The 26,042-nt window shown below is 39.5% G+C and overlaps 1 protein-coding gene across 3 annotated transcripts in view; it reads left to right on the forward strand.

Annotated features, from left to right (window-relative positions):
• fynb (FYN proto-oncogene, Src family tyrosine kinase b) overlaps positions 1–26,042 on the forward strand; it is a 156,396-nt gene that overhangs the window by 103,697 nt on the left and 26,657 nt on the right. For all 3 annotated transcript variants that reach the window (XM_041804577.1, XM_041804579.1, XM_041804578.1), the window contains 3 exons: positions 12,870–12,968; positions 19,752–19,855; positions 20,507–20,656. In XM_041804577.1, coding sequence (XP_041660511.1) covers positions 12,870–12,968; positions 19,752–19,855; positions 20,507–20,656 — 353 coding nt within the window. The remainder of the gene's footprint in view (positions 1–12,869; positions 12,969–19,751; positions 19,856–20,506; positions 20,657–26,042) is intronic.

Genomic DNA, 26,042 nt, shown 5'->3' on the forward strand with positions numbered 1-26,042 from the left:
TCGGTCCTGTCTTTAACCATCGTGGCCTCGGCCTGCGGATGGTTTTCATTTTCTCTCTGTCGGCCAGCTTCCTCTCTGTTTGGGTTCCTGCAGTGGTGCAGTGACATTTGAGGAGGCGGGGAGACCGCTGAGTCTGTTCCCTCGAAGGTTTCACTGTAATGAGGCTGCAGAGGTAGTTCACTGTAACTGTGAGCCTGCTGAGGTTCAATATGGTGACATCTATATGGAGCTGTCAGGAAACAACTCCTAACTGAACTGCTCCGGCAGGGGGCGTTGTTATAGAGCTTGCACCTGATCAAAGGTGTGCACAAAAATTCTAAATATCTAAATATGCCTATTAAAATCTACAGTCACCTCATAAGTCAATATTTTCATCTTATTTCAAGAAGGAAAACACAAAACATGGAAAAGTCACACACTCCAAACAGGAAAAAAATGTCCAGGTGTAAACAAAAAAGACCCGTGAGAACTGACGAGTCAGCACACAAAAACGTCTTTTTAGAGTCTTTAATCCTCGAAAGTGGCGTCAAGACCACAACGACTGCATTTCAGCGTTCAGACAGAATTTTGGGCCCTTAAATCAGGGGTGTGATTTTTGGCTTGTTGCAACCTATTTCATAAATAAATCTCAAGTGTTTGTTGTCAGTCCAGTTATTTTACTGCGCCCAATCCCAATCTCAAGTCAACAATAACAATTCCAGATCAGGCTGCCTCTGACATAATACCTGTCTAGTGACAGCACGCTGAGTAGGAAGCATCTCCAACTAGGTGTTGTGTACTTTCAGAGCTCACAAACTTTGCAGCAAAAATAAACCCGACTGTTCCTGAAGCCTAGGGGAATAATCATCCCTGATCCTTAGTGCAGTGGTTCTCAACCTTGGAGTCAGGACCCCCTTAGGGGTAACAAGACACTGAGAGGGAGTCTCCAGATTCCCTACAGATTCCCTAAAAAACTAAGAATATTTTTCAAATTCCACTGTTGCCACTTCACACCCATTTTGTCAAATTTTAACCAGTTTTCATCATTTTTTCCTTTAAATTTTTAACAAATTTTTGCAATTTAATACTTTAATTGCCATTTTAAGCCCTTTCATCACTTTTTTCTGCCTGTTTTTGCCACTTCTAAACCAATTCTTGCACTATTAGCCCCATTTTACCACTTTTTATGCCCAGTTTTTCCCATTTTAACCACATTTCAATATCTGATATGCCCATTTTGCCAGTTTTACATATTTCTGCCAATATCGGCTTATTTTTTCATTCTCAGTTAGCACTATTTTGCCAGTTTATATAGATTTTTCTTCCAATTTCAACAGATTTCCACCAGGGCTGGGAAATTAATCGCAAATTAGACTAAATCGCAATATGGCCTGCTGCTATTTTCAAATTGCAGAAGGTGCAATATTTCTTAAATCTGAAATTTGTGTCAAAATACCACAAGACTTGTTTTGCAGCAAAGATGTTATGCATTGCATATCATGCAATCCTTCTAGCGGCATATTTTTAGAACAGTGTGCGAAAAAAAATAATTTTTTATGTTTTTCTTGTTAAATATGAAAATCATGTTTTCTTCATTTTGTATGTTTTTCTTGTTAAATGAGAATTATACAAAAATTAACATTCCCTGTAACACAACAGTTCATATCCAATTTGCAAAATGAGTTAAAATCATCACCATTAGATATTTTTTCACAATTGTCCAGCCCTACTTTAATCTTATATTGCGCTGGTTATAGTATAAAAATGAATTTTGCTTGTTTTTGTTGGAAAATACATGAGATGAAGAACTTAAGAAATAATCGCATATTAAATCACAATCGCAATATTGGTTAAATAAATCGCAATTATTTTCTCAAATTGTTCAGCCCTAATTTCCACCCATTTTTGCCAATTTAAAGCATTTTCAGCCACGTTTGAATTGCTTTTTACCACTATTTATGCCCATTTTTGCCACCATAACCCATTTGTGCTACCTTTAAGATTCAATTTCACCACCATTTCCACCATTTTTTGCCATTATTAACCGATTTTTTCAATTTTTAACCCATTTTAATCATTTTTTTTAACAAAACAGATTTACATTTTAAGAAAGCTATATATTACACAAATGATTTTAAAGAGATTTGTTTCATTGATTAGATTGCTTATTTTTCCAGATTAAATATAAAATACCCATATCACAGCTTAACTTTACAATGGACAATGATTTTGCTGACCTCCATGGGCCCTCAGTTCGTCTGGGCCCCCGAAAGCTCCCCCCTTTATTCCCCCTTATGGACGGCCTTGTCTGCACATGACTATTCTTGAATGTTCGTGGCTGTGTTCAACCACCTCCAGGTACAGTGGGGGTCCAAAGTCTCTGCCTTAGAGTAATATTATAGAGAGTAGATATTGCTAAATATTCTGAAATATGTTAAAATAAATGTCAAATTATCAGTCATCAAGAAAATGCATTTAAACACAATGAATAAGCCATGTGGGAATGATTATTAGTCATCCAAAGAAGACCAGTTTTATAAATAATGGTAACAACACAGTTGCTCTTTAAATGTTTCTTGCACAACATATAGCAATAGTTTTTTCAGATGATGCCACGCAGCAGCGGAGACCCCCCCGATGTGATTTCTACATAGAGAAACTACCAAAAGGTCAAGTTTTGAGCAGTCTTGGGTCTTCATTATGGGCTAAATTGTTGTCAGACCATCCCACAGAAATGGCCACGACCCTGAACAGCCAAGTATGGGCTCTCTCCAGATGTAATTTATTAATATTAATGCATGTGTGGTGGATCACTAGCATTGGTACTAGCCTCCTTTGTTGCCTCCTTATGGAGCTGAAAAGTATCTGTTGGGTTCAAATAGAAGTTGCCACAGATTCTTCTCCTTTCTTTTCTGGTGTCCTGACTTTTGTGGAGATCTTGGCTCACCTATGAGTCACTTTACTAGCCAAACAGTTTTGCCAGGATCCCTCATGCCATGCAAAAGCAACAGACAAACCCATCAGTTTATCAACGTTGTGCTCTGGAGGGTAAAATCACTGTTTTTGTCAGTGAGTGTGGTGCCTTTGTTTGCCTGCTGATTCTGTTTTATTATTAAAAAGATCTTGTCATCAATTAAAAGCATTGTTTCTGCAGGGATCCTTTCTGTGATGTTTTCAGACACTTAAAATAACAATGTGCATCTGTCAGCAGCTAAAACAAGCACGCTAACTTGATGTTCTTTGACAGAAACTACAGCCTGTTTAGTGGCTGCTGGATGGAGAAATCTCCTGGAGCATCTCCAACATCCTGATATATATGAAAACAAACTTAGGCTTAAAAATGCCAACATTTCTCCTGATGCATGCAGTTTTAATCTCAGTCAAAATCATGCAAATTACTGCAGCAGTTGTGTTTGTGACTTTATTGAGATTTCCCTCCTAAGAGGAGCCTCACAGACGTACAGTACCTCAGATATGAAATGTTAATGCCTCTTCCATATGGGCCGTCCCATGATGAATTATGGAAACTCTTTACAGTGCATGTCTGCCTTATCACCTCTGCCTTTGGCCTAGCAAGGTCAGTCTCCCTCCTCACCACACCCAGTTAGCATCCTGTCCCCGCTACATTCCTCCACACACCTCGGCCCCAGCTGGGCCTCAGCCAGAGCAGGAAGACCCCGTCATTAGAGCCCTCACTCCCTCTTCTCCCTCCTCCTCTGCATCTTCAGCCCTCTCTGCTCTCCTCCGTGCCCCTCTCATCCCCTCTCCGTCCATCCGCCCACGCCTCACTGCTCCGGTCTCAGCCTCTTCCACACTGACCCCTGCTGGACACACAGAGCCTTAAATCTTTTCCTGGCTGTCAGAGCTGGCAGGAAGTGACTGACAGATGCCCACACAGAGGAGGCGGGGGGCTCACGTGTAGCAGGACCACCAGAGATCCCAGCAGCGCCACCTCCACCCAGCCTGAGCCTCAGTTTGTTTTGTAATAGCATCCTTCAGGAAGCAGGCGTCCATAACTGAATGTTTATAAGGCTCAGGCTTTGTATAACCCACCGGGAGAGTTAGTGTGGAGCTTCATCAGACATAATCAGGAAACAGCTCCTGCTTTCACTGAACAAGTCCACGCTGTTAGTAAATTAAACTGTTCTGACTAGACTGTGGACTATAAATACACTCAGAGGGGCTGTGAATGGGATTTATGGTGTTATTTTACAGTCATGTTAATTCAGGGATGGAATCTGTGTTGAATTTAGAAATTGAATGAGGTAACATATCAGTGCATCAGGATTTACCTAAAGTTGGAAAGGAAAAATTATGTTTAGGACTGGTTAAAATGAATAAATAAAAAAATAAAACAGCATTAAGGTGGAGTTTTTTGCAAACTCCAGTCAGGCTTTCTTGTGGAGAGTCTGCCATAAAACTCTGATCAGTGGAGGGCTGCAATGATTGAACTTTGTCCCATCTCCACACAGGATCTCTGGAGCTCAGTCAGAGTGACCATCAGGTTCTTGGTCACCTCTCTTACTGAGGTTCTTCTCCTTCTTCTTCTTCTCCTTTGTTCAGTTTGGCTGGGTGACCAGGTCTCGTAAGAGTCCTGGTTGTGCAAAACTTCTTTTCACTTGAGAATTGTGGAGGGCACTTCGCTCTTGGGAACCTTCAGAGCAACAGAGTGATTTTTGCCTTCCCCAGATCTGTTCCTGTCAACAATCCTGTCTCTGAGCTCTGCAGTTCCTCTGACCTCATGGCTTGGTTTTGGCTTGATCTGCATCCTCAGCTGTGAGGTGTGAGCCTTTCCAAATCATGTCTGATCAATTTAATTTACCACAGCAGGACTCCAGTCAAAGACTAGAAACATCTCAGCAACGATCAGGGGAATGAGAGGAGCCTTAGATACATGTACAGTGTTTTTCAAACATTTCTAAAACCTTGTTTTCATGCGTCATACATCATACATTATATTTCATTAACATACATTATCTGCACTTGAATATACTTAAAAGCATACTTCAGCTCATCACATGGGAAACATGTCTGTATACTTTTAGAGGCTATGTTAAATTGTAAGTATATTATCAACTTAAATACATATTTGTGTATTTACCAAAAGTATATTTTTTCACTCTTACTTAAAATGCCATTTATTTTTTATTAAATTTAAGTACATCCTTAAATAATCAACTAAAAATGTCCTCATAAGGTGTTTGTATTTCAGAAGAATGTTTAATCAATCTTATTGTGTACCTGAAATACATACGATTAATAAAAAGTACAGTGATTTGTACATTCAGTTTAATTCTGTCTAATAAAAGAAGCCTTTCCTTTTCAAGATTCACAAATAAAGTTGTTGACCCCTCATTTAGACTTTAGTGCTCCAGTGTTTATTAGTTAAATCTACATTTAATTATCTAAAAAATATCATTAAATAAAACTATATAATAAGTTTATTTAATATGTTTTATTTTAATTTTGCTTAAAATGACCACAAATACATTTGTTTGGCACAGATTGTTGCAGATTGTTGTGTTTCCATGGAAACACTTGGTGTTGGGTAAAATGCCTTATTTGCACAGTATTAGTATTACCTAAAGCAGTGGTTCTCAACGTTGGGTTCAGGACCCCCACGGGGGTCACTGAGAGGGGGTTGCAAGATACCCCTAAAATAACTAAGAATATTTTTTAGATTACACTTTTGCCACTTTACACCAATTTTGCTAAGTTTTAACCCGTTTTTATCACTTTTTCCTACAAATTTTAACACATTTTTCCCATTTCAAACACTTCCTAACTCTTTTTTCTGCCTATTTTTGCCACTTCTAAAACAAGTCCTCACACGTTGCATCCATTGTTACCTCTGTTGACTCATGATTGCCTCTACTAACCACTTTTTACCAAATTTTACGCCCATTTCAGCCACATTACATTACTTGATATGCTTATTTTTACCAGTTTAACCCATTTCTGCCAATATAAGATAACCTTTTTTCCAGTTTATATCAATGTTTCATCCTATTTCACCACATTTTCCACCCTTTGTGGCCAATTTAAAGTCAATTCAGCCACTTTTTAATTCCCCTTACCACTATCTATGCCCGTTTTTGCCACATTTTGCTTATTTTTTGCCAATTTTATCACATTTTTGCCACTCCTAACCAATTTCTGCTACTTTTAAAATCCAATTTCACCACCTTTTCCAGCATTTTTTGCCATCATCAACCTTTTCTAGCCATTTTTAAACCCATTTTTTCTAACAACAGGGATTTAAACCCACTTTTAAGAAGGCTATCTACCACACAAATGAATAAAAAATATAATTGTTTCTTTGGTAAGAGTAGTTATTTTTCAGGTTAAAGCTCTCCCCTTTACTCCCCCTTATAGGTGGTCTTGTTTGGACATGACTGTTCTAGATTGTGCATGGCTGTGTTCAACCACCTTCAGGTACAGTGGGGGTCTTCGGTCTCTGGCACCTTTATTTTGGGGTCCTGGGCTGAAAAGGTTGAAAACCACTGACCTAAAGAGCCTTTGATTGTAAAAACTGCACAGGACAAATGTGTGTTCAATCCCATGCAAACAGACCACGTCTGCAGTTTGTGAAACTAAATTCCCAGGGAACATTACCTACCATACTTCAGCATTCAGACGTCTACAGGTAATACTAATCCTGTGCGAATAGTGCTTTAGAGCAGTGGTTCTTAAACAGTGTCGCCTTGGGCCAAGGCTTGGTGTGACACAGGACTTAGTGCAGCCACACTTAATTAGTACAGCTATACAATAACTTCATATCTTCGTCTTATCATCCACAGAGTTGGTCAGCTGTATGCGGTTTAGTTTCGTGTTCATGGAAGGCGTTTCTGAGTTTGGTTAGAGTATTTAAACAACTGTAATGACTGGGCTCCACAGAGAGGGAGGATCTGAATTCATATTGTGTTGGGGAGCCTCTTTGTTTACTCTACTTGTTGTTTTCTGTCTTTTTGTGGCAGTTGGTTTGGGAGGTATGGGGGGGGGGCATGGAGACAAAAGAGGCACCGGGGGCCGGACCGGGACCCACCCCGCCCCGTCTGTTTATGTCTCTCCGACTCGTCATGCCCACACGTTACACCACACAAACACATCCTCTCTCTCTCCTGCTTACTTTCTCCCTCTGAGGGCAGATTGTTGAGGACCCCCCCCCTTCTCCTGAGGGATCTCCATGAACAAAGGGAAGCAGGCCTGTTTCTGCCTGCGATGTCATCCCCAGGCAATTCCCACATCACAGCTTTATTCAGCACAAACGAAGGACTACCAACGCCCCTCCTCTGCTCCTTCCTCCTCTTCACACACTAACACAGGATTCACACACACACACACACACACTTTCCCTGTCAGCATACAGTGATAGAAACAAGCACGGGGTGGTACAGTGTGTCAGAGAGAGGCTGTCAGAGCTCTGTGATGAGGGAAGGAAATGTTTGTGTGATTGTGTATTCATGTGAATGCATTGGTAATGATGGTAAACCACTGCTTACTGTCCCTTAAGGCAGTCAGTTATTGATTTGTGTAAAGAAGAGAGCGGAGGAATGAAGACGGAGAGGGAAGTGGTGGAGACGTACGGATAAAGAGACTGGAGACTGGAGGGGGATCAAACAAACGGATGTTAGTAAAATGTCTGCTGGTTAAAAAAGAAAACAGCTACAGAACTGATCCTGAAACTGTTTTTCTATCTCACAGTGAAGGAGTCATGATAGGAGAACGAGACAGTAGGTACTGGCAGGGTTTGGATGAAGTCACTGTAATCCTCTAAACCAGTGTGTTTTTGTTTTTTTTTTCTTTTTTGTTTTTTGCCCAAGGCGCACCTAAGGTTAGCCAAAATCTAGAGGCACGCCATATTTATATCAGTGCAAATAGACTCTTTAAATATTGGTACAGTCAAGGCCGCCCATAAGGGGGGACAAAGGGGAGGGCTTCTGGGGCCCAGCCAACTGGGAGATCATGGGGGTCAGCAAAACCATGTTCAATGGTCCATTGTATAGTTCAGTTGTGATAACCAATAGATTTAACCTGAATAATATACATTCTTATCAAAGCAACAAGAAATAGTTTCACTTATTTATTTATGCTTAGGGTACAATGTGGCCTTCTTAAAAATGTAATCCCCTTAAAACAGAATAACCTTTTTATTAGTAATGTTATCAATGTTGATAGGACTAAATGATTAGGACAGCAATGTCGACTTCATGGGCAAAAAGTGGCAAAAAGTGGTAAAAAAATGATTTTTCAAATGTGGAAATTTGGACAAAAAGTGGCCAAAAAATGGGCTAAAGTGATTTTTTTTTAAACAGTAGCAAAAGTAGACATAAGGGTGGCTAAAGGTTGGCAAAATGGGTTATAAGTGATAAAAAAAAAACATGGCAAAATTGGGCAAAAAAATTGGCTAGACAAAATCAAAAATGGGCGAAAATTGGCAAGAAGTGGCGAAACAATTGGTGAGAAGTGTCAAAAACGTGTTGAAAGTGTCAAAAAGGTGGCAAAAAAGGGTTACAAGTGATGAAAAAATGTGGCAAAAATTATTTTTTTAAACGTTGAAATCTAGATGAAAAGTTGCAAAAATGGGTAAAAGTGTTTTTTTTTAACAGTCACAAAAGTAGACATGAGGGTGGCTAAAAGTTGGCAAAATTAAGCAAAAAGTGGCATTAAAATCAGAAATGGGCAAAAATTGGCAAAAATTGGTCAAACAATCAGTTAAAAATGTCAAAAAACATTGAAAGTGGCAAAAAGGTGGCAAAAAGGTTAAAAGTGATGAAAAAACATGGCAAAATTGAGTAAAGAGTGGCCAAACAAAGTCAAAATGGGCAAAAATTGGCAAAAAGTGGCTAAACAATGTGTTGAAAGTGTCAAAAATGTGTTAAAAGTGTCAGTAAGGGGGAAAGACAGTGTTACAAGTTCGGGGAAAAAAAGTGGCTAAACAAAGTCAAAAATGGGTGAAAATTGGCAAGAAGTGGCCAAACATGAAAAAAGTGTCAAAAACTTGTTGAAAAGGGTTACAAGTGGCAAAAAGTGGCAAAAAATGGCCAAACATGACAAAAGTGGGGGGAAAAAGTGGAAAACAGGTGGCAATTATGGTTTTAATGTTGCCAAAAGGTTAAAAAAAAAAAAAAAAGTGGGTCAAAAGTAGCAAAAAGAGATGGCAAAAATACCAAAAAGCAGTAAAATAGTTTAAAGGTGTCACAAGAAGTGGTAAATAGGTAGAAAAAGTGGTTAACTTGGTTAAAAGTAGCATGAATAAATAATTTCAACACCTGAACCCAATAATAACCCACCTTTCAGCTCTAAATAAGGTAACTGTTAGCCAGGATGCTAGCACCACTGTTACTGAGCCAACACACACACACTGATATCAATAAATCACAGCTGAGGAGGACCATTCCCTGGGTTTTTTCAGGGTCCCAGCCCGATCTTTAGACAGGCCTGGTTACTGTACTGGCACACTAGCGTGCCTTGCTACACCATCTGAGAACCGCTGGTATGTCCCATGCCATGGATCTGTGACACAGGTCGTCAGGTTAAAGGGGTCAGTCCATAACCGATCAATTTGCCTCCTCTACAGTAGATTTTTACCAGAATATTGAGTTTAACAAAAAGCTATCCAAGACAAAAAGTCTTTCCAAACAACAATGTCCATTTTTGAAAACTAATCTTTTGAAGTGTAGAGAAAGAGAAAGGATGAGGTGTGGTGTTCTTAAAGACAGAGTCTGTCGTGTAGACAGGAGCTGTGATGGTGAGCGTTGTGTGAACGGACATATGAAAGAGCTGAACAGTCTGTAGAGATGTGGTAGTTAGTGAAGAGGAGCGGCTCAGAGAACATCAGAGAAAGTCACTAATGGCTGTGTGGGCGTGGAGGCTGAGAGGCCTTTAAGGAGCCTCTCCTCCTCTCTCCTCCTCTAACCTCTTTTTACTTCTCAGACATTTAGCACACACTTTTTCAAAGCTCATAAACTTTAGCCACCAGAGCCAAACATCAGCTATAACTGCTGTGAAACTACTTATAATTAGAGTTCTACTTTTCAACGTCATGTAAATATTGTTTCTTATTCTAAATAGCATAATCTATGTTACAGCTCAGTGATGCTCTAAGTCAGGATTGTGTTTGCCCGGCTGTTGATTCAGACTGAGGGAGATCAGCTTGAACTGTAACACCAGTCTTAATTTCATTATTTTAACAGGTTGAAACATGAACTTTTTGAAACAGACTTCATCAGTCCCAGCTGGTCTGACAGACATGTTTGTGTCTGAGCAGTGATAGGAGGACATGCACAGCACAGACAGACACCGGGGGCACTTGGCAGCCAGCTAAAGCTAGCTAACGTCCATCTATGAGATTATTTATGGGACTTTTAAAAGGACAGCTGGGAGGAGAGCGTTTTGAACCTGCAGCCATAGAGGGATGTAGCCTTGGTGTATCAGGTACTTGCTCTAATGTCTGAGCTAAAGCAGCACTGCCCATGATTCATATTCTTGACTTTGTCAAAACATGCAAGATAAAATACTAAGATTTTTATTGAAATTACTTAAAACACAAAAAAACAGGCCTAGCCTTTATAGAAAAGCACATCGCTCAGTTTAGGGGATTAGGAGGATTTCATACAGGTGCTTAAAATCCTTGAAAATTCTTGGAAAAAAGTTTTTTTGTTTTTTTTTTCAAGTATTACAAAACACATTTTCGTAAGTATTGGGGCACTTAAAACCAAGTTCTGCCATTTTTTTCTAAACCTCTTTTAACATTTTTTTTTTTTTGCCACTTGAAAAGTGTGTCAAGCTGTTATCATCAGGTCTGATGTTGAAATTGTTTAATCCTGCCAACTTTTCACCATGTTTTCCACCCATTTGTTCCACCTTAAACCAATTTTTACTTCTTTTAACCAATATTTTTGCTACTTTTTTGCCACATTTAACTTTTCTAACCACCTGTTTGCCACTTGTTAGCCATTTTTGCCATTTTTTGCCACTTTTAGCCCTCCTAGCCACCTTTTTTTGACCCTTTACACCTCTTTTTCACTATTAACCTATTTTCGCATTTTGTAACTTTTAACTCATTTTTGCCACTTGAAAAGTGAGTCCAGCTATTATCTGGTCTGATGTTGAAATTGTTAAATAGCGCTACTTTCTAACAGCTTTTTATCACTTTTCCACCCATTTCTTCCACTATTTACCCTTTCACCACTTTTTTTTTTTGCCTTCTTCAACATATTATTCCACGTTTGAAGTTGATATTGAAATTGTTCAATCCCTTCTCTTTTTTAACAGCTTTTCACCAATTTTCTCCACCCATTTCTGCTACCTTTAACTCATTTTTGCTTCTTTAAACCCAGTTTTTGCCACTTTTTGCCACATTTAACTTTTTTTCACCTCCTTTTGGTCACTTGTTAGCCATTTTGCCACCTTTTTTCAACCCTTTAACAATTATTTGCTACTAGTAAACACATCTTTTGGTACTTTAAACCAAGTTATGCCACTTTTTTGACCACTTTAAACTCATTTTTGTCAGTTGAAGTGTGCCAAGCTGTTATCCTTACATTTTTAACATTTTTTAACTTTACATTTTAACAGCTTATTATCATTTTTTCCATCCATTTTGTGCACTTTTAACTTTTGCTCCATGTTTCCCACTTCTAACCAATTTTGCAACTGACTGCCACTGTAACCCATTTTTCGTCACTTTTTTGCCCATTTCTAACTTTTTTTAATACATTTTAAAAATCTTTTTGACACTTCTACCCTATTTTCATAACTTTTTTGACTTTATTTTTTAACCACTTTTGACCTGTGTTTGCTACTTGAAAAGTGTGTCACGCTATTATTGGGTCTGATGTTGAAATGATTTATTCCTGCCATTTTTTAACAACTTTTCACCATCTTTCCCTACCCATTTAAGCCTAACCTTGAAAAGCCAATACATTCACCTGTTCATCAAAATTCATCCAATCACCTTCCGAGTTTTCCATTCCTTTCCCAAACGCTGTGTTTGAGAGGTTTACCAGATGGCGTGTCAGGTTAATTTAAGCAGCGTTAAACTCTTTTTTTTTTCACTTTAACATTTTTTTGCCACTTTATTGCCACCATCAACCCTTTTCAACAATATTTTGCCATTTTTTGCTTTTTTGCCATTTTCACTGCTATATAAAAACCCTTTTAGCTCACACGGCACTTTTAGTATTTTCCCCACTTTTGCGTCATTTTGCAATTATTTAATTTTGCCCTCTAAAGGTGTCTCACTCTCTCTGACTTTGTTTGGAAAAGTGCATGGATTTTAAAAAAGGTGTCTGAAAGTACTTGAACTGAAAGCCTTTTATAATCAAAAACATGCGGTCTGTTCTGCTTTAACAGTTCACTTTTTAGACTGAGAACCAATCAGGACTTTCACTTGAAATAAAGATAAAAGAATGTTAAGAAAAAACAGTTTTTCTATGATTTTTTTCTGATGCTGATGAAGTCTTAGAGCTGATAAATGTTTGCAGCAGTCTATTCGCTGCCTCTGCCAATAATAAAAGGCCTTACAGGACATTTTTGTGTGCTGATTGTTAAAAGTAGAGTCTTTGCCACTAAAGCTATGAAGACTCTAACCCTGCTTCTTTGCTGTGTCATTATCTCTTTGTCTCTCTTCAGTTCTTACATGAAAACAAGAATAAAAAAGCAAAGTTTCTGACTGTTATTGGAGTAAATATCATGATATTGTTGTGTAAGGAGAGTTGGATTTTCCGGTCCGCTCTGTCTTTGATATTCTCCGCTTGGACAGTAGAAAGCAGTGAGTCAGACTGAAGCTGTACTTTGATGTGTTCAGAGCTCACAGAGCCTGTCAGCTCATAGGAAATAGAGTTCATTAATGAGCCTCCTCTCTCTCTCTCTCTCTCTCCTCACAGTGAAGGGGACTGGTGGGACGCTCGCTCACTCACCACCGGTGGCAGCGGATACATTCCCAGTAATTACGTGGCTCCGGTGGACTCCATCCAGGCTGAGGAGTAAGTCAGCTGTGTTTTCTGCGTCAGTAAACTGTTTCATTCAGCTTCATCCTACCTCATTTATACCATGCATTAACAGAGAGTTATGTCCATCTTTGAGAATCTGTTACCCTGCATCCTGAAAACACTTTGATATGCGATTGCTCCGACTGCATACAGAGGTGGTCTGAGATCTCATCTGGATTAGACTGGTTGCATGAATGCAACACATACTGGCACTCATCAAAGACCACCCTGAATACAGACCTGACCGGTGGTGGTCCACTAGTAAACAGAAGCATGGTTTTATTTACGTCTTTCCAGCTTCACTCAAAGTGATGAGACTTGAGCTCTGAGATCCAGAATATTTGACTCAGCTCAGAAAGAAGAGCCGGATTTTGTCTGAAACCATAAACACTCACTCCCTTCTCTCTAGTCCCTGATCTGTCTAAATGAGACTATGTGGGGAACTTAAAGGCACAGTACAAACATTTTGTGCACTACTCCAGCTGTTAACAATGGCATTATTGCTGTTGCACAGTTAACAACAGCAGCACATTGAAATCCATGACAATGGCTAAGGATCGAAATTATTGGTAGAATGTCACTAAAAACTGATGCTAAACTCTGGGGGGGGTTTTTCACAAAGAAATAACAGATAATTTAAAAGTCTGAGGAGTTTTAAGCAAACAGATTTAACACATTTTTGTGCTTCATCTTTTCTTTGTGCATATAGACGCTGGTCTTAAGTCTGTAACCATCATAAGGAAATAAACATTACCCCATCATAAATTTTATGACAGATGATATATTATGTTACCATTTTGTATCCATCCCAAACCAGCGCGTTTCGGGAGTCATAGTCCCAAAGCAGATATGCCTGAACCAGGGCCACCCCTAGCCAAAGTGAGGCCCTGAGCAGGCTCTAGTCTGAGGGTTAGGGTTCAAGGGTTAAAGGGATACTTCAACATTTTGGCAAATTTGCCCATTGCCATAATTCCTATAGTCTTAGTAATAGGTTCATCACCTTTAGTTGTTGGTGCAAGCTGTTTTTAGATCGGCGCTGCTGAGTTCAAAGCTGCTGTACCAAATCAATGGAGTCTTATGGTATTCCGGCTTTCCCTCATCAAACTCATCAAATACACAATCCAACAACTCCAAAACGCTCTTGTGGACAAGTTGTGACCTGCACATTCACCACGCTATGAAATAATAACCTATAATTATGTAACATTACGCCACATGAAGCAAATACTCTGAACTATTTTCCGAGTAAACCACTGGGTGAAGTGACACAGTGCGTGCCTGTGGCAGTGCCGTAGTTACTTGGTAGTTCCGGCTTTGTACTTAGCTTAAAAACATCTCCGTCTCGTAATGTTCCATGATTATTTCATAGTGTGGTGAATATGCAGGACACAACTTGTCCACAAGAGCGTTTTGGAGTTGTTGGATTGCGTATTTGATGAGGTTGATGAGGGAAAGCCGGAATACCATAAGACTCCATTGAGATGGTACAGCAGCTCCGAACTCGGCAGTGTCGATCTAAAAATAGCTTGCACCGACAACTACAGGTAATGAACCTATTACTAAGACTATAGGGATTATGGCAATGGGCAAATTTGCCAAAATGTTGGAGTATCCCTTTAAGGGGCTGAGATGGTCTGCATATAGGGAGGGGCAAACCTGGTCTAAGCTATTACAAAAGTGAACAAATGTGGCAAGTGCCCTTGTTAAAGGTGACAGTGTTGTTCATTAATGTTGACTAACTACTGTTAAACAAGTAGAGCTCACACAGCACAGATCCGTGCCACAGGCACACCCTTGGTAAATTGCCATGGGAATAATACACACCTTCTTATATGGACATCATGGGGGTGTGTGTTTATAGGTCACATCTTCAGGCTTTACAGAATGCATGTTTTAATCTTCTTATGTGTTGCTGAGTCAAAGCTGATTAATTTTATATTATTTGTCATATGCGACAAGAACCGTTCTCATGACGCCTTTATAACAAAATGTTTTCTAGCGAGCCTGAACCTTGGCTGGCTTTCCAGGGTCTTTAAAGATTAAATCCACACCTGTAACTCCAATATTAGATGTCTTTTCATCCATTTATAACCCATTTTTCAACGTTTCTGCAGTTAGTTAGTTAGTTAGTTTGCAGCTATATTGTCTATTTGTGTCCCAGGATGCATTGCCACTGGGCTGTGACAACCAATGACAAGTTGCTCTGTCGTCACGTCATGCTTTGCAGAAAGCACATGTGCACAGACTTAGAAGCCAAAGAAGAGAGCCTGAATGACTTATAACAGAGAGAAAGAGACACAGAGAGGCTGTGACGTGTCCCTCAGAATCACTGCAGTTTAAATAATGACTCAAATTCACAAAAGTGCAAGGACTCTTTGTAAAAAAGTTCATATTTTCAAGACTTTTGTCACAGAATTATTCATTTTAATTCTTTAGTCCCAAAAAGAAAAGAAAAAGTTTGTGCAAAAACTCTCTTAGTCATCAGTGTTTTCTGTGTTAAATACAAGAAAAGTTTTAATTTCAGATTAGTTTTTTCTTCTGTCTTTGGAGTCCATTAACTTTTTTCTTTAAAACTTCAAATGGCATTACTGCAGCATACACATTTTTAAGCCCAGGTTGTCCCAAAGAAAAGGATGTTTAGAGCTTGACTGTGCATCACAGGGTCGATGTTTTACAAGTGATGCATGGGCATTTATTCATTTATTTTTTTTTATTTTTTTTAACATAGGAGACAGGAAAGTGAGTTCAGACATCAAGCCATCACTGAAGATGTATTGTACATGCAAAGTATGGAGGCATGTGTTTAAGTGCAATCTCTTGGTATCTAAATGCCCCAAATGCAACTGATATTTGCACATGTGCAAACTCTGGACCCTCAGTTTTTAACTTTCTCTCACTGTTAGAATAATTCATCTGTGACCCTTTCAAGAAAAGGATGTATCTAAAGCACCAGTCAGATGTTTGGTGAGATCTGTAAAGAACATCTTTTACTATAAAAATGAACACAAACCAAACAATCGCTGATACGACAGGTGAGGGAAGAATAAGAGGATTCAGCTTTTACCTCAGACATAAACTACCTCCATCACCCATCCAGGAACCGTCCCCCGCCCTGCCAGTCATTGAGGATAAAGATTTATAAAGTTCACTCTGAGGTAGAGTCTCACCGTGAGCCGTGGAGCATGCTGGGATTGAAAACAGACAGGAGGTGTGGGTGCAGCTCAAATTATCTTCACAGATCTACCTGTGTGAAACACACACTCTGGTGTCACATTTGCATGTCTTTTCTTCTCTCTGGGCAGAAGAAGTTGTTTTAGAGAAAAAAGGAGTGCAGAGCTCTGGTAGTAAAGGTGCTGAAAGTTTTTCAGACTCTACCTTTGACCGTTGTTTTAGTCACACTTTGATGAAAAAAGTAGACAGAAGGGCTTTGAATTGTTTTTCAGCATCATCTTCGGTTTGGATCTTAACTCTCTGCACACAAAAATGTGAGAGACGACAGACAAGAAGAAAGTTTGAACCAGGCAAACTCTAGATTTTAAACATGAATATCTAGAATTTCTCTTGAACGTCTTTAGTCGCTCTCCTTTGGGTTTTGCTCTGCAGTCATCTCAAGCAAACTGTCTGGAAATGCCTCATCAGAAGGAAAAAATTCAGGATCATGTGTGCATCAGCTCACTTTTTCTCTTTTTTCTCATTATAAGCAAACGTACATGCATTTAAGCAGGACTAAGGTGAAGAGCGGAGGTGATTCTCTGCAGCTTTTCTCTCACAAACATGAATTTGGCAGTGTATATATGAACCATTTAAGCATTTTTGTTGTCTTTATTGCAGTAGATCACTGTCTGTGATCAATAAACTACTGCAATATCAGATTTTCACTCTGTGATTACATACTACAAGAATCAAACATTTGGCTGAAAACCTGGCTGGAAATTTTTTTTAAAATTGCCAGTTTCTCCAGTTTAACAACAGCTTCATGAAGCCTAAGACTTTAATTATGATCTTGTCAAATATAAATGTAGAAAAAACCTCAGGAAATATCAGTGAACGAGGCCCAGTGTGATTTTCTCCCTCAGTGTTTCTCTGAAATCAGAAAAGGAAAACTCATCATATATAAAAAATGTGATTTATATCATCTCAGAGAAGTGATTCTACTCAGTGAAGGTCACAGAAGCCTGCCAGATCCATTTTATCGCCTTTTGAATGTTTGTAAATACCCGTATTTCATGCCAAGTGAACATTTTGACCTCATAATCACTAATGGAAAAGTTTGGAGGTCAGTCTTAAGAAGTGAGCATCCAGCAGCATTATACCGAGTACAAATCCTGCTGAAGTGGCTAAAGATAGACCTGCAGAGAAGGTGACCATGAGGTTTAAAAAAGTCTGTGTAGCACTGAGGATTGGACAATTACACTGGAATTATCATTTATTAACATGCATTTGGAGTTTTTTAATACAAAGTGAGTGCACTCCAGAACGTCATAATGTGCATTAACCTTTAGGTACCCTTAGGTCCTCTTTGAGCCATTTTGGCACATTTTGTAATTTAATTTCAAGAGTTTTTAGGCTTCAGGTGTGACATTTGGCCATTGGACAACTTCTGTGGCCTTTTGAAAAATCTGTTCCAATCTGTACCTAATGCCTAAAATCCACTGTGTACAAAAACAGTAACACATTTACCCTTAAAGCCAGAATGGGCACCATTTACTTCCACTATTATTGGATTGTTTTCATCCTGGAGCTGTCAGAACATAAAAGCATGCACTCTAATATTTTATCTATTTAATTGATTTAAAAAAAAATTTCTTAAAGTTTTGGTTTTTACTGTTTTCCACCACATGGCACAATTTTCCGTGCTGTGAGAGACAACGATGGGAGACAAACGAGTTTCAGAATACCGTTTCATCTCGTTAACCCCCTAAAACCCAGTTTTTTAATTCCTGAGACTTGAAAATCTTCCTGTGAAAATGAGAGTGTGTCAGTATGTGTGTGAAGTTGTATTTGTGTGTCTTTTATTGTGACTTCATTCATTGCCTTCTGCCTCAGGGAAGAGCAATTTTCTCTGACTTTGTGATGCCGCTTTTGTGCAGATATTTAAATGCTTCTGCTTTTTTTATTTTATAAACACTCCACATCTTAACAAAAAGTCAAATTGAAAATAAAAAAGATAATAATACAAAAAAAAAAAACAACGATGCCAAAAACTGGCATATACGAGGCTCTGATAACCAAGAAGAGAAAAATCTACTTTGCACTACTTTTTTCCCTTTTCCCATCTAAAACAAAGGGGGGAGGGGCACAGAGACAGAACCTGACATTTAAAGAGTTAAATATCTTTAAAGTTATGGTTATTTTATTTTTGTGAGTAGAGGAGGAGATGGTTCCAACAACTAACAAAAAAAAGTAGAAAAATATGAATGGATAATAATTGTATAGCCTCGTGTATGAAGTGAGCCATTTTTGGTCCTTAAGGGCTCCTAAGGATGTAAAATTTTCCAGGCCTTCAGAGGTTAACAACACCTCATCAGTGACGACCTGGTAGCACAGATCACTTTCCCTTCTCTTATCCAAACATCAGGCCATGCATCATTTCTGTGGCTCTGTTACTGCAGCTTAGTATCCCTGTTTACTGTGTGCAGTAAAGTTGCTGCTGATTAGAATGAATGGGAGCAAATTTTGTGCTTTTTTAACAGCTTTTCCCCCTCATGTAGTGATATTCTATTTAGTAAACAGGCCTTGTGGGGTTCTGGTAATATCATAATGACAATCTATTCAATAGGACTAGTGACTAGGGTGTTGTGATGTGATGTGATGTTTGCAGAGAAGATGGTTCTATGAGCACACTGGTTTTGTGCACAGCTCCAGTCTGAGAGCTGGTTTCCCTTTCCTCCAGTTTTGTTTTAGTTTTAAAGATTTGAAAAGGCAAAATGGAACAAGATTAAGCACTGCTAAGGAGCCAGGTGACCAGCTCTGATTACTGAGCTGATACAAATAAACCAAATCTGCAGTTCCCACCACTCTGATCGAGGCTGGATGGACATAAATGAAGCTTTGCTTCTACCTGCCAAAACTGCAGATCCCATCAGTTGATGGGTGGACTTTAATGCATATCACTCTACATTTAATCAACACAGCCAATGCAATCTGAACAAAGACGTCCCAGACCAGCTCTGTTTTCAGTCTGAGCTATCAGATCTCAAACTCATTGATGTGCGTCCACACTAAACTTTAAGGATTACCACTTGGTATATGAACGCCCTAAACTGATATAAATCCTGTAAATCGACTGTGTAAACAGGGTTGTATTTTTCTGATCACAAGCAAGGATTTTTCTGGACCTTTAGGTGAGGATTTTTTAAAATTATGAGTCCTGCTGGCATGTCAAAATAACAATTGACCTGGTTCTCAGATGGTCCAGTGGTTAGTATCCAGCCAATATATGAGCTATAGTCCTCAAAGCAGGAAACCTCTAACTCTAGCTGGCTCCTTTAACACATTTTAACCCCCAATTTCAAACTCTGTCCTCTCTCCTATTAAATAAAGGTGCAAAAGTCTCCTCCAAAATAACAGCAACTGATCCAGTAGACTTCAGATGATCAGCTTAGTGTCAGGTTCTGCTCTCTTTCTAGAATATCCGTCTGATTCACTCCAAATCTGTAAAATACAATAAACATATTTTCAGAATGCTTGAACTAAACTAAACAAAAATGGAGTGAAAGCAGGAAAATCTCTCCTAAAATGCTGTCTGAGTTAACAAGTTTCCTCCTGTGATTTCAGCTGGTACTTTGGTAAACTGGGCCGTAAGGACGCAGAGAGGCAGCTGCTGTCCACTGGGAACCCTCGAGGGACCTATCTCATCAGAGAGAGTGAAACCACAAAGGGTAAAAGCACACTCTTCTTCTTGTAATTACAAGTTAATCCTGAGGAGATTTCTCTGACCTCACAGAATTCCCTCACGGCTTTTATTGAACTCACGAGTGTTTTAACTCCTGGAGAGTGTGGGTGGTGTTTTAAATGTCAGCCTTTTAGTTTTCAAGAGTCCGGTACTTGTTTTAAAAAAGATCTTAGTCTTCTTAGCTCATCTTTGGACTAAATGTTCACATGTATGCTGTATTTCTGCAAAACAACACCATGTAAGCTTCCCACCTTCAAATAATAGCTGATGCATCACAGTTGTCTGCTTTTGGATTCTCAATTTTCTTGTAAATGAGTGCATGGTTTTAAAGAACTAGTTCGTACACCAGCTTTAAGATTAAAAGAAGCCAGTTAGCCCGTCTGTTCTGTTTGTTGCAACAGTGAGGGCTAAGAGGAGGAAGAGGGTGGTGATGGATGAAGCTTAGAAAAGATAAAGAGAAAGTGTTCAGTAGCTTCATGGGTTGCAGACGGTCATCTAGGTCATCTAAGTCATCTAAGTATCTAGCTTTAAAACACCAGAACTGTCCTTTAAATGATGCTGATGCTAGGTCTGATCTTATATTTTGAAGTATAAATCGTGATTTTAACTTCTTCCTCTGTGACTCCTGTCTCCTCAGGTGCCTTCTCCTTGTCCATACGGGACTGGGACGATGTGAAAGGCGACCATGTCAAACATTATAAGATCCGTAAGCTGGACAGCGGCGGCTACTACATCACCACCAGGGCTCAGTTTGAAACGCTGCAGCAGCTGGTTCAGCATTACTCAGGTACAAACAGCCAGCAGTTCTAATGACATGATGACTCCAGGTTTTTCAGCTGGGGTTTGAATGTTTTATTGTATGTTTGATTTGATCTAGTAATCTATGATGATACTATACTTCCACTTTAGATAGTGGAGTAGCCTGATAGACCATAGTCCCACAGCGGCCATGTTCCTGTGACATCACAGCTAAGGTGGGACGCTCAAATGTGATTTATATTCCAGCTGTTTAGTTCTGAAATCATCACCATATGTTAAAGAAACTACAAGACAATGGATACTGAAAATTCAGAGAGATTTCATGTTAAAAACATGTTTATTGACCCTTTATTTACCATCACTTATCATCATAACCTGAACATTCAGCTTCCTCTTAGTAATGATTTAAGTTTTATAATCATGGGTAGTATATCTCTGGTAAAACTCACTGGATATAATATTACTAAACTGTGACACAGCCACCCACCACTAGCTACAGCCATGCTAAATGGACTTTAGCTTGTATAGCAAAGTTCCCATCCACGTGCATTTTCACCAGACCGCATCCCCTGGTCCTGAAAAATGAGGTCAATGCAGAGGTGCAAAAAAATTGCAATGCGGCAAGTTTCCACTTAAAGCTGGCTGCAGAAATGCCGAAGTCACGTAAACAACACATGTTGAAAAGCCGTTTTTTACACTAGAAATAAACTCTGTGGCGTCTACCACCAGAAGGCTAGCTTTAGTGACGGCTTAGCTGACAGGAAGTCGAGCTCTGTGGGCGGGTTCTTGTCTGCCGTTAGGTTGATACAAAGTTCCTTTGAGACAGAGATTTCAATACGCAGGCCGTCACGGATTGGCTTCAAAAAGCTGTTTGAGTCTGCCTAATATAATCAAACAGCTGACGTCACACAGGCTGTGTCCAGTTCTTTCTATCATATTCACACCACTGATGTAGCAGTGATGACTAAACAAAATACACATCAGCATGTGACTGTTCAATGGGGATCAATCTGCAGCCTTCCAGCTACGAGGCGATGGGCTACTGAGCCACACAACGCTCCCTGATCTGATGTAAACAACAGGGAACTAACTAAAACTAACTAAATAACTAAAACTAAAATTCAGAAATAATTTTAGTTAACTGAAACTACATAAAAACTAAGCTTTACCAGAAAAAAGAAAACTAACTAAAACTGTAATGTGCGCTTACAAAACTAACTTAGATAAAATTAAAATGGAGACAAAATATCCTTAGTTTTAGTCCTTGACACAATCATACTGACAGTCCCTGGCACCCAAGTCTGGGAATTGAAAAATTGCCTGATCTAAAGCTTCTCATAGCAGGGTAGATGTTTTTGCAGGAATCAGCATGAATTTCAGCCATTGACAAGCTTTGCCGTTTGAACACTACAGCAGCAGGTTAGCACTGTAGCTGTGCATGTGTACTACCTCATTTTGTCCTGTCGCTCTGATTGGCCCATCATGTGACAGACAGAATATTTGTCCAATCACCTTCAGAGAATTTTTTGAAAAGTCCAAACGCTTTCTATGGGAGCTTTCCCAGATGAATGTGAAATACAGCAATCAGCACAGATAGGCTGCACGGAGAATCAAAGGCTGCGGTTGATAGCACTGCTAATGTTAGATTTGCACACAAACTTTATGGTGTTTACCCAGCAGTGCTGTGATGTTAAGTTATATACAGCTCAGTTGTGAGTGTTTGCTTGCCTTATAGTCAATAAAATGCAATTATAATGTGTTTTAACCTTGGAATATCACTAAATATAAGACCTGATGTAGCAATCACAGTGCACAGCAGGAGCTCCACGTGCACACTGTCTCAGACATGCACAGACACACACCACTGCACTTCAACGCTGGCTAACCTGGACCCATTTTTGGCTCCGAAGCTGGCAAAGAAAGGGATCACCCCATCCCCACTAATGCGTTTATAGTGAAGGTGAAATGTCACAGTAGTGTGAATATCACGGCTTTATACAGCACTTCAAATTTAGCCAATGATGACCAGGAAGAAGCTTCAATCTGATGGTAGCTAACGTGCTATCAAACGTGGTTTTTAACATGAAATATGTACTCATCTCTCTCTGGATTTTCAGCATCTATTGTCTTCATAATCACTTATCTCTAGATGGTGATGAAATTAAATTGATAGTCAGAAGTTTGTCGTTTTATAACTTTATAACAGAATAACAACATTTGAGCTTCCCACCCTGAATATGGCATCAGAGCAGCGTGGCTACCTTGGTAATTATGTCAATAAAAGGATGTTACATTTGGGATTATTCAGGTTGATTTGAGGTTATGTTGTGGACAGAGGCATGGAGAGAAGAGGTGACAAAGATGGACATAAATAAGGCCAGTTTTAAAGCTGTTATTGGAAGCTTCACCAAAGAGCAGCCATTAACATTAGACAGATTTTATCACCCTAAAATGAGTCGTCATCGTGTCTGAGGAGTCTTTTATTACTTGTTTTTAACACGCTCTTTAGCAGATCTCTCCAATCTGTTTAATAAGGTGCATGCAAAGCATGAAAATATGTTCTCTTTATTTTTGATTGGCATGAAGTTATTGCTTTGAACCCTCTGAACTGAAGGAATCTGGTTTTTATGAGTAAGCATATGTCAGAGTTAGCCTGAAAATGAGCAGCGCTGCCCCTCGGTGGCCTGGCTGCAGTAAAAACATACAGATGTTTCCACTGGTGAGGATGGACACGCTGCCTTCAGTCACAACAACGTCAGAGCCTTCTCTCCTGCCTGGTGTCCATTTCCTCAGATTGATCCAGAGTGCATTAAGCAGACACTGTTACGCTCTAATTGCATCTGCTCTGCCAGCACATTTACACATTAAGGAATAAAGGGTGCCACTTATCATGAGGCACAAAGAGAGACAGTAGGTGTGAGCTGATGTCACATTTGCAGCCTTGCGTACATCTAGAAGTGTTTATTTATATCCACTTCCATTTTTTGGGCATTGACCAGTAACTCCATGTTGTGTGTGAAGCAGAAATGGAGTCGGAGAGTCAGATAATGTTTTCTTTCAGGAGTCGACGCTGCGTCTGTGCCGTTGACACACTTCTTTCTAATCAGATTTACAGGAGGAGACAGCGGTCATTGTCCTCACTTCACTGTTTTTTTTCTACTGATCTGTTTCATGACTTTGTTTTTATCTGCTTCCTTAACTCTCTGAGAGGGCTGACCCCGAATACTCACTATGTTCAAAAAAGCCTCATTGCACTACCAATCTCACAGCTGAACACTGTTTATTAAAACAAGGAACTTTACATCCCAGCTACTGTATATAGAGGAGCTCAACATCTACAGCCCAGGTCAGACTAAAGATTCAGACAGACAGTTGCAGGATGCTGCAATCATGTGGAAAAGGAAGAGTTTACCTCATTCTGAGAGGCTATTAACACTAATTGAGTTATATATTATCATGCAATGAATTTTAGAATTATTACATCTTTATTCCAAGTTTTTTATGCAGAAACTTCGACCTGTCTCCTCCATCAGCTGCACATCATACGGGGACAGGAGAGTTTACAGGTCGAAGTCTCTGTCTGAAACTTAAAAAAGATCGACATAATAAATGCATAAATAAATCGATAGCATAAGATTAATTATAATTTAAATTAGAGTTGTTCTAATTCTGATACCAGTATCTGAAATACGTCTGATACTGCTTAAAATGCAGGCATTGGTATAGGCTTGTACACAAGTTTATGCAACAATATTGTTTGGTTTAACTTTATATTTTCTTACCTTAGCCATGCTAAATGTTACCAGACATCAATTCTTCTTCATTGCTGTAAAATATTGCATGCACAAGCTACCGTTTTAAAAGCAGCGAAGAAGAACCAAAGGAACCTCTGCAGCAGCAAAGAATGGTGGTTGCGTGATCATTAAAATGCTGTCCAGACCGACGCTGTCGTACACGACAAGAAGTGACACAGTTTATCAAAAGTTAAATAACTTTTGACCCATAAATCATTGCCTCTTACCTCGAAGTTCCACACACAGCGACCACGCCGCGATCCGCGGGCGAATCGTACTGTGGAGCAAATCGCTCCCTCTCTAGTCTATCAGAGCAGTTCCACAACCAGCGCTCCAGTCCAACAGCAGCGCGTCCCTGGAGCGCCACTCCGCTTCCCTTCATTCGAGATATGCTGCAGGTCTATTTTCAGCGTCGGCTGCTGCCAAACCGCCTCAATACCCAACCAGAAAGCTCCAAACAGGAAGTCACAAGCTTAGAATACCCGCTTCTTTCATAATACAACACAATGCACGGACTACTGATCATAATCACTGTATCAACGTTACGTCTAATCCTGCAGCGAGAGCAAAAGGTCACCTAGAGCTCAGTGGGTCACAGAGCTACAACGGCGCCATTGACGAGGAAAAGCTCACTTTTTTGGACATTTAGCCAAAGAATTGCACAAAAAACCACAGATCGTTTTAGCAAACATTAACCTTTTAACTTCTAATGTACTCACCCGATGGCGGAAGCAATAATATCATGGACTTATACTGGAATAGATGATAAATTAACCCGAAAAGGTAAAATCATCCACTGTTGACATACTATTCCTGCATGAACTCGCGGTTCTCCCATTATCTCTGCCTGCTGATCAGGGCTGTGCACTGCAGCACAGCGCTCTAGACACGCTTCCAGTGTGCGAGGTCACTCGCCTTTGTGGTGCTTCGGTGTGTACATGCAGTTGTCCTATGTGGAAATTGCGGGTTAATCTTTCTTGCCTTTGAATCCCATGGAACTCGTGAGACTTTTCAAGACTTTAATGATTAAATTCACACCAGTAAACTCAATATTGAACCTCTTTCTGTCCATTTAAATCCAATTATGACCAGTTATAACCACTAGCTTGAATGCTAACCACCATATTGTTTACCCTTTGTGAGGGTTTGTCAGCCAATGGCAGGCTGTTCCGTAATCACGTCATGCTGCCTGAATAGAGCTCAATAATCAGCAGAAAAACAACTTTAGGGTCACAGAGATGCTGTAGATTATGATTCTATTAGTTGAGCCATGTTCTGAGTCAAATATAGGTCTAGAATAATTTGCTAGTCTACACTGTCAGTCCAGAAAGTTTTACTTTACAACAGTACCAAATGTCACCTCACTCGATGTTTGACTGGCAGTGGCTTCATTATAAAGGTCTATTTTTCTATCATTGTGTTCTGTGTCGAGAGGTAAATCAAAGTTTTATTCTCAGCTGTTCTCCTTTCTCTCTGACTTGAAGCTAAGAGCCTCCTGTGTTGTAATCAAGCATGGGTAATTGTGTTGGAAGGTCACCATAAAGCAGATGCAATGAGTAGACAAAGGATGGATCAAGTCCTATCAGGGAATAATTTGTTATTTCACATCTATGAGACAAA

The sequence above is a fragment of the Cheilinus undulatus genome, linkage group 14 (assembly GCF_018320785.1).
Source record: "Cheilinus undulatus linkage group 14, ASM1832078v1, whole genome shotgun sequence".
Taxonomy (NCBI): Eukaryota; Metazoa; Chordata; class Actinopteri; order Labriformes; family Labridae; genus Cheilinus; species Cheilinus undulatus.